At 34.1% G+C, this 18,386-nt stretch overlaps 1 protein-coding gene across 1 annotated transcript in view; it reads right to left on the bottom strand.

Moving 5' to 3' along the window:
* LOC139139793 (ubiquitin carboxyl-terminal hydrolase 40-like) overlaps nucleotides 1-18,386 on the bottom strand; it is a 63,032-nt gene that overhangs the window by 43,853 nt on the left and 793 nt on the right. Inside the window, 12 exon segments of the mRNA XM_070708710.1 lie at nucleotides 688-769; nucleotides 1,164-1,324; nucleotides 2,080-2,363; nucleotides 3,771-3,839; nucleotides 4,241-4,387; nucleotides 4,761-4,886; nucleotides 6,095-6,238; nucleotides 8,361-8,507; nucleotides 9,150-9,188; nucleotides 10,167-10,292; nucleotides 11,043-11,156; nucleotides 16,869-16,936. Of these exon segments, the coding sequence (XP_070564811.1) occupies nucleotides 688-769; nucleotides 1,164-1,324; nucleotides 2,080-2,363; nucleotides 3,771-3,839; nucleotides 4,241-4,387; nucleotides 4,761-4,886; nucleotides 6,095-6,238; nucleotides 8,361-8,507; nucleotides 9,150-9,188; nucleotides 10,167-10,292; nucleotides 11,043-11,156; nucleotides 16,869-16,936 (1,507 nt within the window).

The raw sequence follows: 18,386 nt of genomic DNA, 5'->3' as shown, positions 1-18,386 counted from the left end.
TATTTTATTGTTGTCAGTGATCATGACATTTTAAATCTCTAGAGTTTTTCCTTCCAAGCGCCAACATGATGTACTGGTAGTCAGGGCACCTTGAGGATAAAGGCAATCTGTTTTACCTTTAAGCCATTTTGTTGTGCATGTTTTTTACATGATTTGTTTTCCGTCAGGGAGCACTTTGAAATGCTCAGAATTTGTTGTCAACACTGCCTGTGTACATAATGCCTCTATTACTGTGGACAGTTTGTAAAATCTAGATTCCAAGTCATCAGTAACAATGTAACTGATGTGAGATTTTGCTGGTTTGTAAAAAAATTAAAAATTTCACTCACTGCCTCTGTAGCTTATGCGAAAAATCCAAGAAACAATAATTATTTTTTTCTGTGGCCTTATCATGATACACATGATGATCAGCGTACTCTCAGAACAAAATATGATTCAATGTTGATTGATATCACGATGAACATTTTTGTCAACCAGTATTCAAATTTCTCAGAACAAAAACTTTTAACGAAGTGTTAACTTGTACATGTAAAAGATCTCAACTTTCAAAAAGAAATCATTCATATTAAAATTTAGAAACAAGATTTGTAAAACTTTCAACAAATTGGAGTATGAGAATCTTCCATGAAAAACCCAATAAAACCCTTTTGGACAGAATGTTGGGTGAAACCACTGCAACTTTCTCACCTTTCTTTCTCTAAGACAGCATTTTCTATTGTAACTTCTTCTTGTAATCTTTCTGGTATTCTGTAGGCTGGTTGCCCCTTTGCTGCACAAAATATGTCAAAAATATGGAGATTACTGGATCACGACAGAACAGATTTATAAATATACTTGGGAGTCCCATTTTCACTAAATATGGGAGGGCACCTCAAGGAAATTTGGATATTTTCATGATGACAAATGGGCAGACTATGTTTCAGATGCACTGATTCAGAAATAAATGAATATTCATACCTAAAATGTTACACCTAAGACAAGACGTTTCATCAACTTTTTAGTAAAATCATCAAACTGCCAACTAACTCACAGTGAACATCAGTATTAGAAAATTATTTTGAATTACCGAAAGAGACCCTTATCTTCAGAAATGAAGGATCTTGCAACTCATTGATATTTTTTCTATCAGTCATTTTGAATGTAACATCTTGAGCGCTACATACCTTCTGTTGGCCTGTGAAGTGATTTCCTTCTGTAGAACAACATGTAGGCACTCTGTTTTCCTGAGAATTGTTTTTGAATTTCTTTTTCTCTGATTGGATGTACTCTTGAATCATTGAAATCAAACCAACAATAGCCATCTCTTGGTAGAGGTGATGGATCTCTGTCAGGTCAACACAGAATCAAAAGATCGATGAGATAATTAAACAATAAATCACAACCAGCGATGGTATACCGCTAGATTTTGACCAGTTCATGACATACCGGTATGTGCATGGGCAGTACCGTAGTGAGTGCATAAATAGTCAAAAACCGAGTGGTATACCGTCACTGGGTGTGATTTATTGCTATTATATCAAACTGTATATTGGAATTCTGGCGTGGAACGTCAAAAAGGATTTTTGCTCTTACCGAGAGCTCCCGAGTGTGCTAACCGTGCTATATGGCTAACATAGCATTGTTATTTTCATGTCTCAACCAATCAGATAGCTGTATTTGCACCATCAATACACTGCTATGATATAATCAATCATATATTGCAATGCATAACAGATAAGCACAGTAGTTCTGTTAATGTCTGGAGATGTTATTTGAGATGACCACTGTGAATACAGTATTATTAGGCAACTCTGACGGATGATAACTTTTGATAAAATATTCATTTTGGATAGTTTATCATTACTGTTTTTATCAGTATGTCACAAGAACTGATACCATTTCAAAATCTTCTGAATTTAACAATAAGTGGAAAATCATGTAAATTATCCAAACATGAGACAACATCGTAAAGTTACTGAGAATTTTCACTGAATTCATTCAATTTTTCAATGAGTCTTATCTATCTGTAAAATTTCATTTGATGAAGCATAGTTATTCAAAATGAAATAGCTCAGTCTGTAATGTTGATTTTTACTTTACCTTTTTGCTTTCGTCTTCTTCCAATCATGGTCTTTCCCTTCGTTTTTGGGTGATCTATCTTTCTTTTTATCTTGATTTTCATCCTTTTCTGTAGTTTTCATTCCATTACCTTTTCTAGTCCTTTGTTTATCATTTGTTCCTTCATCTTTGACGCACTGTGACTCTGGTTGCGACTCTGGCTGTGGCTGTGGGTATGACTCAATGTTTGACTGTATCCTGGTCGTCTTCAAGGTCACAGAGTTCATGGAATTGACCTCAAAAATATCATCATGATTCTTCAGAAACTAATGCAGAGAAGGGAAAATTTGTAATCCATACAATGCAGTACAGAATCATGTCATGACAGAATTTTGAAATGCAAAACTATGTTTTGTGGTTAAACTTGAAAACAGTGTTGTGGCTTCTGAGCTGTAACATTTCCAAATTATATGAGAGAATTTAGGAATTTCTTGAAAAGTTTCACATAAATACATGTAATATGTAAAAATTGTTTGCGTCTGAGATAAAATTTTTGAGCCAGAGATGAGTGAATTTAGACTAAAGGGGCGGCTGAAAGTACAGGCAAATGCTGCTGAACTTATTCAAAGAAGCAATGGTATCTGTATCATGTCTACGTCAGGTTCATTCTGAGCAACACACTGATTGTGTCTGAATCATATATAAATCTAGTGTCAATATTAATGGATGTCAGTTGAATTCATCAAGTTGTCATGGTAACTGGCAATACCACTAGAGGTGTAAGAGGCGTGTATCAAATCATGACTCATAGTTTGTCCTTGGCAGAAATTCTGATTATAGCAAGTATACATGAACAAATGTACATGCAAAAGAGGCATAATTCTGTCAACTATGAAACGACATATAGTACTTCCCAAAAATGATGACAGTCGTAAGAGTCTCTTTTATAAGTGCAATATTTTGATGTCATAGCAACTGCAGACAAACTAACCAGCTTGCTAGATATGTCAGACAAAAATAACAAATAAAGTCAATATAGTGTTGTATATAAATACACTGTGTGTGTCAATGTGACAACTACACAATATAATTCATTAAATTGCTGGTGATTCAGCAAGCATATCAGCATTAAAAAAGGGTTAGTGGTAAGTTATTTTACAAAAACATTATATGCAAGAGGACTATGTTTTGTGTTTGTCTTTAAGACCTGCCATTGGCAAACATAATCTGATGTGATACATTAGACTAGTGATTAAATTGATATTTATGCAAATAAATTGTAACCTTTTTGCTGAATTTTGTTGTAATATTTCTGCTGCCAGAGACCTGACTGTCATCATTTAATGTTGCCATAGAGGCAATCAACATCTATTACCGGTAGTATTATGGTACAATCATATATACATTGGCTGATATATTTTATTTGTTGAGGTGAAAATTTGATTATCTGATTCCAATCTATTCAGGATTCATTTTAACTCATTTAAAGATTATAATAAGAAAAATAAAAACATTTTTTCATCCAAAAATATCACACACATACATTTATTGAACTGGCCATAGTAACATAAAATGAATTGAAAACTAAAAAATACAAAAAACAACTTACAGTTCTGGCAATGCGTCAGTATGATTTTTTTACAGATAGTTTGAAATTTACTCACAAAGTTTTGAAGATTTTGACTTTGAAATTCACCAATAACAATATATATTAATTATTCTTAGAATCTTACCTTATTTATTGGTCCATACTGTTTCTTAAAACGTTTGTTCCAAGACACTCCAGTCTGAGATATGAGAGACTACAAACAGACAAAATTAATATTGTTGAAATATTTGCAAACAGAAAAATATGCTTAACTGGTACAAAAATTATGGAATGGCCAAATCCAAGAGTCAGTTTCAGAATGGTTCATACACTAATGTAATATTGGACAATCTTTCACAGTATGTCACATTTTGATTTCCTAGTTTTAACATTTAGTTACCAATAGAATTGAAAAGATATTGCTTCTGTCTTATGAAATACTGTAGGTTGCTTAGTTTAATTTACATTCATTTTATTGTACTTGACAGAGTTGTTTTAGTCTTGAGATCATCCATCAGATTTAATGTTAGAAGTTTTCAAAAACAAAGAAAATACTTCACAGAGCGCTATTTGTGAACATCATTACAGACAATGAAACAGGTATTATTTTCTGACCTGACATAACTTGTCTAAAGTCAGTGTGTTGGTCAGACCGCCTTCTTGAATCAAAATGGCTGACAAGACTTCTTCAGGTTTTCCTAATTCGATGTAGTCTACAGTACCACTGCTTGGAACTGATTTCATCTGTATGGGTTCATCTTCCTGTTGATACAAAATTTTTTTAATAACAAATATGAGATTCAAATCAGGTCATTTTTCCAAACAAACTGTGAAGAAAAAATAGCTGGATCATATAAGCTATATGTTTCTCATTATTTACTCATAGTAACATCATGAAACATTTTGTTTTCAATTGATCAATTTCATGTATTTCAGACATGACAAAAAATGAAGTGATGAAATTCTCTACATCAATTTAAGAATGTGGATCAGCCGTATGTCAGTACACATAACTTGCAAATTTTCTTCAGTTACAGAGAACTATCATGAGTCAGTGTCACTTCACCTCTGCAAAGACAGCACACAGCTTTCTACTTTGACACCAACACAAGCATCTAAACAATCCATAACTTACAGGCAGAGTCCATTTTCCAATAGAGTCCACGTCACGTATGTATGCTTGGTAATGTCCACCATAGCTACTTCCTTTGTGTATTACAACTGAAAACAACTCATATTGAGTATCTGTCACCGTTGACACCTGAAAAGTAACAATAAACACCAGTCACCATGATGAAATACTGTTCAAATCTAGTCATTGTGGCCAAGAGAATCTAAGTCACTGGGTGATTATCTACATCTTACCTCAATAGTTTTTATTTTCAAACAGTTTTATCATCTATTATTGAACATTTCAAATTCTTAACTACACACAAAGGGTACAAATTTTCATTGATTTCCTCAAAATTGCAAATAACAGAAAAGGACTTTTTTATTTCTTGTTCAAGTTCAAGTAGACATGAATATTGTCATATTTATTCTGTCTGAGTAACCTTCAGTGATTTGACTGAGTATGTTGGTTCTATTCAATAGACACGGTAGATGCACAGCTACTTCCATTCGTAACTCTAGAGAACGTGTCTGTGATAGAAAAGCTTTATGGGATAGAGAACCTTTCTGTGATAGAGAACCTGTCTGTGATAGAGAACCTGTGTGTGATAGAGAACCGAATGTGATAGAGAACCTGTCTGTGATAGAGAACCTGTCTGTGATAGAGAACCTGTCTGTGATAGAGAACCTGTCTGTGATAGAGAACCTGTCTGTGATAGAGAACCTGTGTGTGATAGAGAACCTGTCTGTGATAGAGAACCTGTGTGTGATAGAGAACCTGTCTGTGATAGAGAACCTGTCTGTGATAGAGAACCTGTGTGTGACAGAGAACCGAATGTGATAGAGAACCTGTGTGTGATAGAGAACCTGTCTGTGATAGAGAACCTGTGTGTGATAGAGAACCTGTCTGTGATAGAGAACCTGTGTGTGACAGAGAACCGAATGTGATAGAGAACCTGTGTGTGATAGAGAACCTGTCTGTGATAGAGAACCTGTCTGTGATAGAGAACCTGTGTGTGACAGAGAACCGAATGTGATAGAGAACCTGTGTGTGATAGAGAACCTGAATGTGATAGAGAACCTGTGTGTGATAGAGAACCTGTGTGCTATAGAGAACCTGTGTGTGATAGAGAACCTGTCTGTGATAGAGAACCAAATGTGATAGAGAACCTGTGTGTGATAGAGAACCTGTGTGTGATAGGGTAAAACATGATAACAATAATAGGATGATAAATGCTTGATGGACAAGCAACAAATCTTAGCATCCGTTTGAAATATGAGTACATCAGCAGTGTATGCTTTGAGAACCAGTGTCAGGAGACAGCATTCAATAGAAACTACAGTATACATTGTACGTACATCTTCACAGTATGGTGCCATGTCTAGTTCCATTGGGAATGTAAATTTGCCAGTTTCCTTGTATCTTTCAAACTTCACAAAATCATAGCTGAATCTCAGCAATGAGACGGTGAGTATTGGAGGTAATGTACGTAACTTGGCTCCCTGTGAGAATCAGAAACAAACAATGACATCAGGTAAGGCATGTACAACAACAAAGATTGCTGATTCTATGATGGCATATCACATGTAGAAATTTCAACTGTCTTCAAGATGAAGAGACAGGGTCAATGTGAGGCACACAGTCAATGTAGCCGACAATGAGATGCAAATGATATGCGGTAAAGGTCTCCTCCACTAACTTTCAGCTGGTTGCTCACTTTCTACTATTTTTATAGTATTTTATACAAAGGCACAGACTTATTCTACCTTCAACTTAAAACTGATAGTGCTTTTGTAACTCATTCTTTACTATTTTTCATAGTTTTTGGTAGCCGGTAACAGACACTTCGTGTTCGTGTCGGCTACATGGACGAACAGGTCAATGTGATAGCCTTGGACATGAGTCCTGATTAGTTTATGAAAACTGTGTTCCATCAACGTGGAAAAACTGATATTTGAAGAGAAAAATTGGACAGGAGAGATTACGTTGGAAGGTTTGTGAGAGATCTGAGTGGTTGTTAATCTGAACAACGATAATTAGGACAGGAAGTTTACATACATGTATGTATCTACAAACGACGGATACAAACTCATTCAAATAGCTCATAATAGTACATGTAAATACAGTAAATTGGAGCTAACATGGACTCTACCAGATTAAAAATCTAGTCGTTTCTTTGTCTCTTCCCTAAAGCATGTTAAAATCCCATGTGTATAGCTTCTAAACAGACCAAGCAAGCCATCGTTAATCGTTTGTAGGTGAATTTCAGTCTAGACCTAATTGAATTGTCCACAATAACAATATGTATGCAATGTAATTGAGTGTTTCACTCAGCTTTTGGGACGAGAAACTTCACTTGTAACAAAGAACAGATATCATGAAAATTTTATCGAAGGTTAGTGAAATTATTCCCTTTAATATCAAAACTACCACTAACTAAACTGTGAATTCATCCATTTGCAACATTCTTGTTGAAATTGGGGAAAATAATAAATAGTTTGGAAACCATAGTAACATTTCCACTGTCCTATATCATGATGTACAAAAAGAACAGCTGAAAATGACTCGGGAACTCTGATCAATTTTACCATACAATAATTGTGACAAGAAAATTTCTTTGTGATTGTTTTCTGTGGAGATGATGTACTTCAAGTAGCTTTCAAGACAAAATAACAAAAAATTTGAATAGTAATGGAGGAATGATAAAAGTGTAGATGTAGATGAATAAGAGTAACAGCTGTAAGTGTGACAGACATCAGTGTCAATGTTTTCAAAGATTTTCCTCTTCATCTTGTAACCCTTTCAACACCATGGTTTGGCCCAAATCCATTGTTATCAATGGTGAATGTGGACTTGTTTACAGGGAATTGGGGCTGAACAGGTTAAAAATCCACTTCTAAGAACTATTCAACTTAAGAAGAGCTGAATAGACCTAGACATGTTGTCAATATCAAATTTTGAAAGATGATGTCATCACTTTGAAGTGCATCATTCTACAAATCAAGCCTGGATTACACAAAACCTATCCCGAAGTATCAAATGTAGTAATATACACAGTATTACACAGGAAAAGTTTGCTTTTCTACTTCAATCGTGAATGACAGACGTCACATAATTGGTCACAGTCCTGGAACTAGTTTTTTCTCAAACTTATCTTCTCTTATGTTTCAGTTCAACTATACAAACATTACAACAAATACCCAGTAGAGCAGCAATACACTCTTCCACTCTGTTACCTGAAGGACTCACTGTTTAGTATTGCAGTGTGAAGGGTCCAGCATTCATACATCTATCCTAAGTGACTCTATTTTCATTAAATGTCTCACCTAACATTTGTAAATAAGTTTAACAAAGAGTCTGTTCGGTTTAACATTTTGTAGAAATTTAGAGTTTAACAAGGAATAAAGTATGGTTATGCATTATTTTTTTAGACTTCTTGTTTCACATGATTCATCAAACTATGAGACTACACTGACTATAACAGAATTGGACATCCATGAAAATGCCTGTTTTTCATGACTATCATGTTGCCATAGAGTTGTCTACACTGCATAATTAAAGTAAAAATGACGCCATAACATCAAAGGGTAAAGATCAAAGTCTGTCAAATTTATATCAACAGACCTTGGTTGCATCCACCAGTTTCTGACATTTTTCACATTTGTATTGATTGTTGCCAGACATCAGCTCCATTTCATTGTAGAAGGAGTTAAGGGCATCATTTAATCCTTGATATCCAGCCACAGCCACTGTCAGGTCCAGAAAATCCTCCTATAAAATTAATGAAGACAAGTTTTGAATTATCCAACTCGTTAATCTGACATTGCCAACACTCAGCTATCTGACTATTCAATTCCATCCTACTCTAATTGATTTGTAATGGTGATGTAACATCTTGAACATATTCATCTACTACATTAACTAATTACTCTCTGATTTTCTCACTTTCCCCCAAACACAAACTATGTCGCTGTTACATTCTTCATTACAGATTCACATCGGAGCATTGACTGTCAAAATATATATATAAAAATATGATAATCTATAATTCATATTTATGAACTGTGCAAGCTTAAAAATTTACAATTCATACGTTTCAAGTTCAAACCAGATATTTTCAAAAAGACAATATTATAGTTGTGTGTGCTTTTGATGATACACCAGAATTCAAATTAAAAAGACATATTTTAATCTTTATAAATTTCTATACTAAGTTTCACATTTTCACAAGTTGATTTTACCAGATGACTTTCCAAATGATATGTCACTAAACCTTGCGATGGTCTGTAGTTGAACATGTTACTGAAGTGTCATCAATTTCTAATTCTTCTCACATTGCTGTTTGACTCAAGAAAAATGTCTGCACACCCACACAAGTCATTCTGACTTGGTATCCCCAGGAAGTTACAGTACCTCACGTTCACTGATTCTTCCACATTCTTGACAAACAATCTGCAAATTGAGAAAAATCATTCCATTTCATTAAAATATTGATCAAAAAAAACCAATTTGTTTCAATAATGAAAGGTTGACACAACAGTACAACATGTAAGGTCTGGTCACTTTATTACATTCCTTTCATATCATCATTCTCTTTGCCATTGCCATTATCACTATACATACAAGGAGTCAGTACCAATCTTACCATTCATATCACTGTGTCAAAATTTTATCTGTCTGTTGTAAAACATTCAAATTTCTAAAATTGTTGTGCATGACATACAGACTACATTTAAACTTAAATGCCTGATTGAGGGTAACATAACTAGCTACAAGGACACTATTGTATCCAAGTCATTATTGCGTTTGATTCTGGTGAGTTCCGCTTTCAGATGGTAAAGACACCCGCATGGGTAACAATAGTGTTTATCCTGGTCTGTGACGTACTGGAGGTGGATGAACCCACAGAATCCAACATTGATATTCTTGTCATGTCGACGTTTTGCCAAAATGTATAGAAAGTCAATGACCTGATCAAATTCTGCATCTGATGTGTTATGAAGGCAATAAATCATGTTACTCACTAAAGTATCACTCCACGTATTCTATTTTAGCATCAAGTCATTGCATTTTCATTATCTATTTGATAAATTATCATTGTGAATGATTGGCTAAAAAGTTGCAGACAAAAACAGCAAATCAATATGAAACATCAACCCCTTTAAAACAGAATTATTATGACCTTTAAAAATATGTGTGCCTTCCTCTAAGCTTTCAACAGTTTCTTCTCACTCGTGCCTGTGCATTCACGCAATCAGAGCTTCTTGAAGTGAAATTCTGTTTACTACAATTATTCTGAAAGTATCTGAAAGTATCTACAACTAAGAAAATATTTTAACTTTAAAGAAAATTGAGAGTATATCTCGACTAAGCAGGGTATGAAATTTTTTTACACACTAAAATATCAATAATATTGAAAGGTTAACAAACCTGATTAACAATGGATCCATGGTAGAATTTGGAGATCAGATCTTGCCCTGATGTACCAACAAGGGAACTTTCTATTGCACTGAACAGAATACGATTGAGTTCCTGGACATCGTGTTGCTGTAACTCCTACACACAATGTGAAAATCAGTGTTGATAATGAGAACATGTGATGTCTATCTGAATGTCTGATCATAGCTATTGTGGCTGTCTGCCTGTCTGCCTGGCAGGCTGGCCCAGACTGGCTGTAGCTGCCTGCCTCAAATCAGTATAGGGGATGCGGGACTTGAATACTGAAACACACTAAAGAAAAATTACTGCAAGAAGTGTTAAGAAGAATGGATGATATCTCATGAAGATTGAAAACAAGAAATACACAGATTGACACAAATTTCACTGATATATCAATTGGAAAACCAATTGGAATGATAAATATGAAATCAAATTTTTATATTTGTAACAGACTTCATCTTCAGTGTATCTGTAGGACTTTCAAAATGGCTGCTTTTGACGTTGACAGCAAACTATTTGAAAAATGCCTTTCTGCTCAGAAATTACTGTCATTATTTGTTAGTGTTTCGATGACTGAATGACGAGCTATGAAAGTAATATGTGATTTGATATAGGATAAAAAGGAAGCTTTCATTCTGAGCAGTCAGTTTTAATAACATATTTACAAAATGACTTTTTATATTTTGAAGTGAGATACACAAAACAAACACATTTTTTTCAAAATTATTTCAACACAATTCACAACAACTACAAATGTCTAATATGACAGAAAAGTAAATCAAAAAAGACTGACATCATAACCTGTCTTTTATACATGAACACTGCGATAATACCATGAAAATTTAGCTGATTTGACTGTCAGCTTACCTCATTATTGGTCCATCCAAAACTATCAGTAAGGTCTGTGGTACAACAACTCTGTTCATCTGACAGCAGAAGTCTGGAAAACAACCTTTGAAGTTGAATGGGAATCACCCGTACCTGTAACAACCAAGGCAAATATCAGAATAACCATCAGCAGGATATGCATGCGGCACAGTGGTCAAACAATAACTTCCACCTGCCAACATTCCTGAACTGTCAGCTTGGAATTTTCTTCACATCCCACAGTATTCATTAATATCATTTGATACACAAACAAATGAAGGGAAATGTTCATAAAAATACTGAATGGTTGATTTTACCTAATTCTTTAAGGCTGGAAGGAAGTAGTTAGAAAAATTCATTGTAACAACCATGGCATGCCTTGTGAAAGTTAAGTATCCATATCAACATATGAGAGTACAAATTAGACACATTATCCTCACAGAAACAATAACGTCCGCACTTGAAATGAAACTCAAAGAACTCACTGTCCTGCAATAACTGTCCTATCTAAATCCACTGGCAATGCTTCTCTGACTGTTATAACCAACTACCGATACATGATGGAAAATATTGAGGAGTACCGAGTACATCCTGTGATCGGTTTGGCTGGCCAGACAGAAAATGGCATGTCTATTACATCAGATTATGTAGTCAAGCATTAATTTCGGTTAAGTCCAGACGTGGGCAGACACCATTCACATGGTAATTAATCCAAGGTCACGCTAAGGTCAACAGGTGGAGACATGTGACTCCATTCAGAAACCGCCTTATTCAATGAAATCGTTCACTCCCAGTTTACAATAATGCTCATAAATTAAAATTGTAATATTGCTCTAAACCATTTTAGAGGTATGTTTTCTTTGTCAAAACATGGTCACCTCATGCATGAACAATAAAATAAAAGAGAAAAGATATATGTATACATCAAAATTGAAAAGATCATTAAGTTACGGTACAGAATGTTTTTTTACATGACCTTTGACATTTACTGGAATTTTTCATATTGACATTGTAAAATTAAATATTACAACATTTGAACTTTGATCTCATCTCTGCAATTTAGAAAGGTAGACTGCTTTCAAACAAGGTACCAATATAATTTTTAGGTTGTGCTTTACGAAACAATATACAATTTGGCAACATCTGAAATAAAAAGAATTGACTCACACAAGTTATAGTTAAAGTAAACTGCATACAAATGAATTGTTTGGTTTTGATATTGATTAGTAGAGGAATGCAATGCGTATCATGAACTGGAGATTACAGTAAGTACATGTGGAATATTCATATGTTTCAAATATTTCTTTAAGAAGGGAAATTCCTGACACAAGATACCAGTATATATAATCAATCAAAAATACATTTGACTTTTGAAGAAAGAGAGTCTCAGGGTCAGAATTTAGCCAGAAATGTATGTTATCATTGACTGACTTGAGAATTTTTCAATTTTAATTTGAAACAAAACTTCATTTTGAAACTTTTTTTGGTGAGAATAGCACAATCTGGATTATTTTTCTGTAAATCACCTTCTAACAGAGGCCAGTTGACTGCAAAATCTATATCTGATCTAATACATATTATAAATATTCTCTAAAGAAGAGCTTGATTTTTTGGTACCATCAAGCTAAGTAAACAAAGCTTTGGATTGTGAGAATATTACTCAAAGATTTTATGCCACAGATAGCAGAATATTCTGAAAAATATTGCTAATTTTATAACAATTTACAAAAATATGACAAGGGTATACTGGCAAAAACGTAACAGCATTTAGATTCAAATCTACATTGACTGGAATATGGACAAACAAACTATGAAATAAATCTGTGCAGTAGTTAGTAACTTACTGGGTTTTTAATTTTTGACATTTTTTCACACTATTTACTGATTTGTATACTTTGGTGACTGTGCATGTTTATTTGAAACAAATTCAATATTGCAACCACAATGTATCAAAACTTGAAATACCATGACAACAATACAGTGGAAATACAGGACTCTGACGCCATGTCATCACAATAGATCCATACACTACATACAACACAGCCAATGTACATGTAAGCTTGAAAAAGATTTCACTAACTAGATTCGTCAATCAATATTTTGCAGCCTTGATATGGCTTTCCCAGACCAAGGATGTATGGCTGAAGACCAGAAGGGCATGTACACTGTACAACCAAGGTCTGTAAAACCCATGTCAGGGCCACAAAGGTTTTTTCATGTACCTTATGGAATGATAAATAAATAGGTAAAAATAATAATCTGCAAAGTTATGGAGATAAAAATGCATGTGATATCAAAAATTTATTGCTATTTCGGTGGAGCTGCATGTTGCCAAAACAGTTTATTTAGTCCCCGCCCAAGACAAAGTTGGAGGGGGGACTTATAGATTTGGTCAAGTTCGTCCGTCCATCCGTCACCAGCCTTTTCTCAGACACAGGTGAAGCAATTTTGTAAAAACTTGGCATAAGTATAAAGTACCCTATGGTCTCTTGACGCACGCCAAATGCTTTCACAAAACAATCAAATTTGATCCCAAAGGATTCACTTTTTTTGGATATTCAGAGCAACATCCCCCAAATCTGAATCCAAAATTACCCTTGGTGTCTGGAATTCTGACTCATATTGTCTGAATCCGCATCTTAATTCTTGTCCATCCATGTATCTGTCACCGCCAATTTCTAAGTCATTTATAAAGCAATTTTTTAAATACCTGGCATAAGAATAGTTCCATATGGTCTATTGATGTATGCCTCTTGATTTCACAAAACAATCAAATGTGGCCTTCACAGATTCTCTTTTTTTTTCAATATTTGGAGCTTCATCCCCTGAATCTGAATACAAAAAATTACCCTTGGTGTCTGGTATTCAGACTCTTATTGTCTGAATCTGAATCCTAAATGTCATTGTCAATGACCAGTTCAAAGAATTTGCTTATCTAAATAACAAGGAAACGCCCTCATACCATACATTTTCAAAAAGCAGACAATCTAAAGTTTAGAATGGTAGCAATAGTTTACTTAAAGGATGGAGGGGTTGTATATATTTGGGGTAAAAACATCATTTTGGTATTTATAATAAACATTAATATAAGTCAAAAACTTGATAATAATTCCTGAAATGTAATATTTCACTTGAAACAACAGTATGTGTAGAAACGACTATTTTATTTTCCATTATTTATCCTCATTCTAAAGTGGCACAGGTTGAAAGACTTGCACTCTAAAAAAGTGATTAAAAACATGATTTGCAAAGTTAGAATGCCTCTTATTCAAAATTTAAGAACTTAAAATGTAAGAACTTTATTGCCAAATAAAATAGTCGTTGAATTTGACCAAGCCAAAGTGGAGTTAAATTTTTTCGAAATCTTGAAATTGGGAGAAAAGAGAAGCCAGGAATTCAGTTGATTTGCATATATTTGATAAATTAACACTTCTTTATCACGCACCTTATGACAGCTTGACAAGCTAAAAGGTGAACCCAACCAATATTTTAATCTTGAGTTAACAAATTAAATAAAATTGAATGAATATTTGCAAAAAAAGTGATTTTGAGCAAAATACACACTGTTGGGTGCAGCGCCCCTAACTGTAAATTTTTTGGGAAAAGTGATAACTGCATCCTGTTGCAGATTGATATTCATAATGACATCATTTGTTTTTCTGTAGAACTCACAAAGCAACATACATGTACCAACAAAAACAATTTGAGGTGGAAAACAAGGTGTGAGAAAGACAACTGTGTGATGTATATTATCTTACATTGTATTAAACAAGTACAAAGATCCAATCACTAGCAAAAAGTTTGATTATGAGAAATATTATAGCTTTAGATAAAGTTCGTAACCATTTTGCAATGAAGTTACAGTGTACTTGAAGCTGAGTGACGGATGTGGCTTTGATCATGTAGCATTGCGTGATAACACTCAATCTGATTCTATTCTTTGAGTTCATTTTTTCATCGTGACATACCATAGATCATCAGTAACAGGCTTAGTTTACGATGGATTTCAATAGAAATATCAACCAATGTTGTCTCCTTCACGGCCCCTAATATAAACATAGGGTCAATGTCCCTGAAGCTACTATAGACATGGATACAAAATTAAGATTTTCCTTACTGTATGAAATTATCTCACTAAGGTCATCCTAGGGACCTGTAAACCAAACATTAAAGCTGTCTGACCAGCTGTTTTGAAAAAAACAAGCGATCTAACAGTCGACAGAGCTCCGCTGTGTTATGTAGAGAATAACTTTTTGTGACACATGCATTCATGAAGAAGGTGGATATTTTTGACAGCTCATTTCAGGATAGGCTGACCAAAAATAGCAAAATTAGCTGCAAAAAATACAAAATTGAAGATTTCATCATTATTTCAATATATTACATTAAGATAAACCCTAGGAACATGTATACCAAATATCAAAGCTATCAGATTATAACTTTTGAGAAACAACAATTTTTGACAAAAAATGGCAAAAATTGACCAAACAATACAAAAATTGAAGATTTCATCATATTTCAATATATTACACTAAGACAACCCCTAGGAACCTATATAGCAAATATCAAAGGTAGTTTTTGAGGAACAAATTTTTTGACCAAAAATAGCAAAAATTGTGCCAAAAATACAAAATTGCAGATTTCATCATCAAATCAATATATCATATTAAGTTCATCTGTAGCACCCTGTATACCAAATATCAAAGCCATCAGACAAGTTTACTTTTTGAGAAATAATTTTTTTAACTAAAAATGGCAAAAATTGCCCCAAAAATACAAAATTGTAGATTTCATCATAATTTGAATTTACATATTTAGATCATATCCATAAACCTGTATACTAAATATCAAAGCCGTCAGACAAGCAGTTTTGATGAAATAAATTTCTGACCAAAAATGACAAAAAAAAATTCCTTAAAAATACAAATTTGCATATTTCATCACAACTTGAACAAATCTAAGTTCGGTCATCCCTAGGGACCTGTATACCAAATATATAAGCTATCTGATCAGCGGTTATGAAGATTTTTTAACAAAAACACCTTTTTTTGCACTAATTTGCATATTTTCATCAATATCAAAAAATAGAAAAAGATGGTTTCTCATAATCATATTTTGCATCTACACAACAAATATCAAACCTATATGTACTGCGATTTTTAAGATATTTAAGTGGATCGACATCCTCACAAACGGACATACATACATACATACATACATACATACATACACACACACACACACACACACATACATACATACATACATACATACATACATACATACATACATACATAAATACATGATGCCTGACCCTGGATGGATACCCATCCCAAGAGCTTCTATAGTAAAGCTAAAATTGAGATGTTTTTTGCATCTTGCGCTGGTTGTATTATAGATCGTAGAGAAACGTTTTTCTCTAGGGTCTATGGTTGTATACGAATGGAACATTTATAGATAACAATTTGCACAGCAACTAGAATGAAGGTAGTTCAGAAATGCATGTGACGGCCAATATTCAGTCAAAGTGCGAAGGGGGTGTGATGATACAACAAATTATTTCACAAAAGTGAGGGTGTCTTTCCCATAGTGCTGCACAGGAACATAGCTCTAGGTATACCGGTATGATCAGTACCAGTATACACAATAACTTTCAAAAGGACTTCTAAAAACAGTGGTTGAAATCAATGAAAATCTTTCAATTCTGTCAATACATTGCCTATTACACACGTCTCCAGCAGTACAACTGAATGCACATCCACTGAAAAATGGATCAGTAAAATTGGGAGCTGAATTAATTACATTGGTGAATAAAACCATCTTTACCTTTGCTTCAGGTTTCTCTTTGTCAGCCAAGTTTCCTAGTTCTTCGGTTCCAAGTTGAAACAAAGATTCTAAAACAGAAAAAAACTGCATCAAATATTTGAAGTTTTGTAATGAGCTGAAAATTTCTCACATCAGCTTCAATGCCCTACTTTTTCCAGAAGAGTGTAGAATAAAATCATTATCATTGGACCAGAAATAGTAATTATGATTTGAAACAGTTTTATTGATAGAAAATCAACTCAGCCTAAATAATTTTACCAGTCAAACAAAATGTAATAGGGGCCTTTTCAAGCTTTCATGAAAGGCATGTTTGTTATATGGAAATGGCTTCAAAGTGTGGATACACTATGTGAGACAAAATATTCTAAAGTACATACCTTACATATCAAAGGAAGAATTTTTTATAGCTACCAACATCGACAAATTTCACATTTTACTTTGTGTAGTTCATAGCTGGTTGTCACAAATACAATACACCATCACAATCTGACACAAGGACGTTGACAGGTGATTTTTTTTCTAATATTGTTTTTGTTCTTCTGTATTACAATTGTTTCTTATGACATGATGTTTAATCAGACTTTGCCAAATTACAAACTTTGCATTTTGTGTGTTTCAATTCCCTAATGTAACAATACATTATTTTCAGAGTTTTGACCTTATCAACATTTACAAATTACAAATGTATTAAATATCAATGAATGCTTTATATTGCGAAACTATAGAATGTTATTGCATAGTGTAAGTGTCCATCCATATTGAAATTTAAACAGGTTTATGCTATATCCAAACTTCAATCTATCTCCTATTAGAGACGGACATAATACTGATCATTGACCCTTTAAAAAAATGGTCTATGCACTGATCCACTTTAAAAACAGAAAATACATTTTGACACAAGGACTTGTCAAATCATTTCTCAAGCTGACTGAGATTAAGAAACTCATACCAAGTCCCTATTGCCTGGTATTTTGTTCACTATGAGTTGTAACAGATCGTTATACACAAAATATTCTCGGGACTGATACCGGTACAGTGATAGGTGTACAGCTTATTTAAGAGCTATATGATCTTTTTGCCTTATTCTGTGCTGACAATTCTGTAGCTTCTACTAGCCATTTGAATGTATCTGGAGATGATGTTACCATAGCCAGACCCTTTTGCCACACTATTACTTGTAGAGCTAAAATTGTGCATTTGAACGAGTTTTTGCAGGCACATTTGAATTGAACCTTTTTTCTAGGTCTACCATTTATGGTTTCTGGGAGAAGGAAAGTTTCACGACAGCCAAGATGTCTTGACGCAGTTGTGCATCCAAGATGGAAGTTACATGTAAAAAATTACTCTGAGACCCATGGTGGTTTTAGAACAATATGGAAAAAGGTTTTGGTACAAGGTGGTACTTTGGGGGGAGCAGTGCTGGACCAGGTAGTACTTGGGGCAAGGTGGCGTTGGGATAAAATGGTTTTGGGATAAAGTTGTGGATGGCAACCAGGTTTAGGTGTGAAGTGACCAGAC

This window comes from Ptychodera flava, chromosome 9, assembly GCF_041260155.1.
Source record: "Ptychodera flava strain L36383 chromosome 9, AS_Pfla_20210202, whole genome shotgun sequence".
Lineage (NCBI taxonomy): Eukaryota > Metazoa > Hemichordata > Enteropneusta > Ptychoderidae > Ptychodera > Ptychodera flava.
This window is presented reverse-complemented; position numbering and strand designations above follow the sequence as displayed.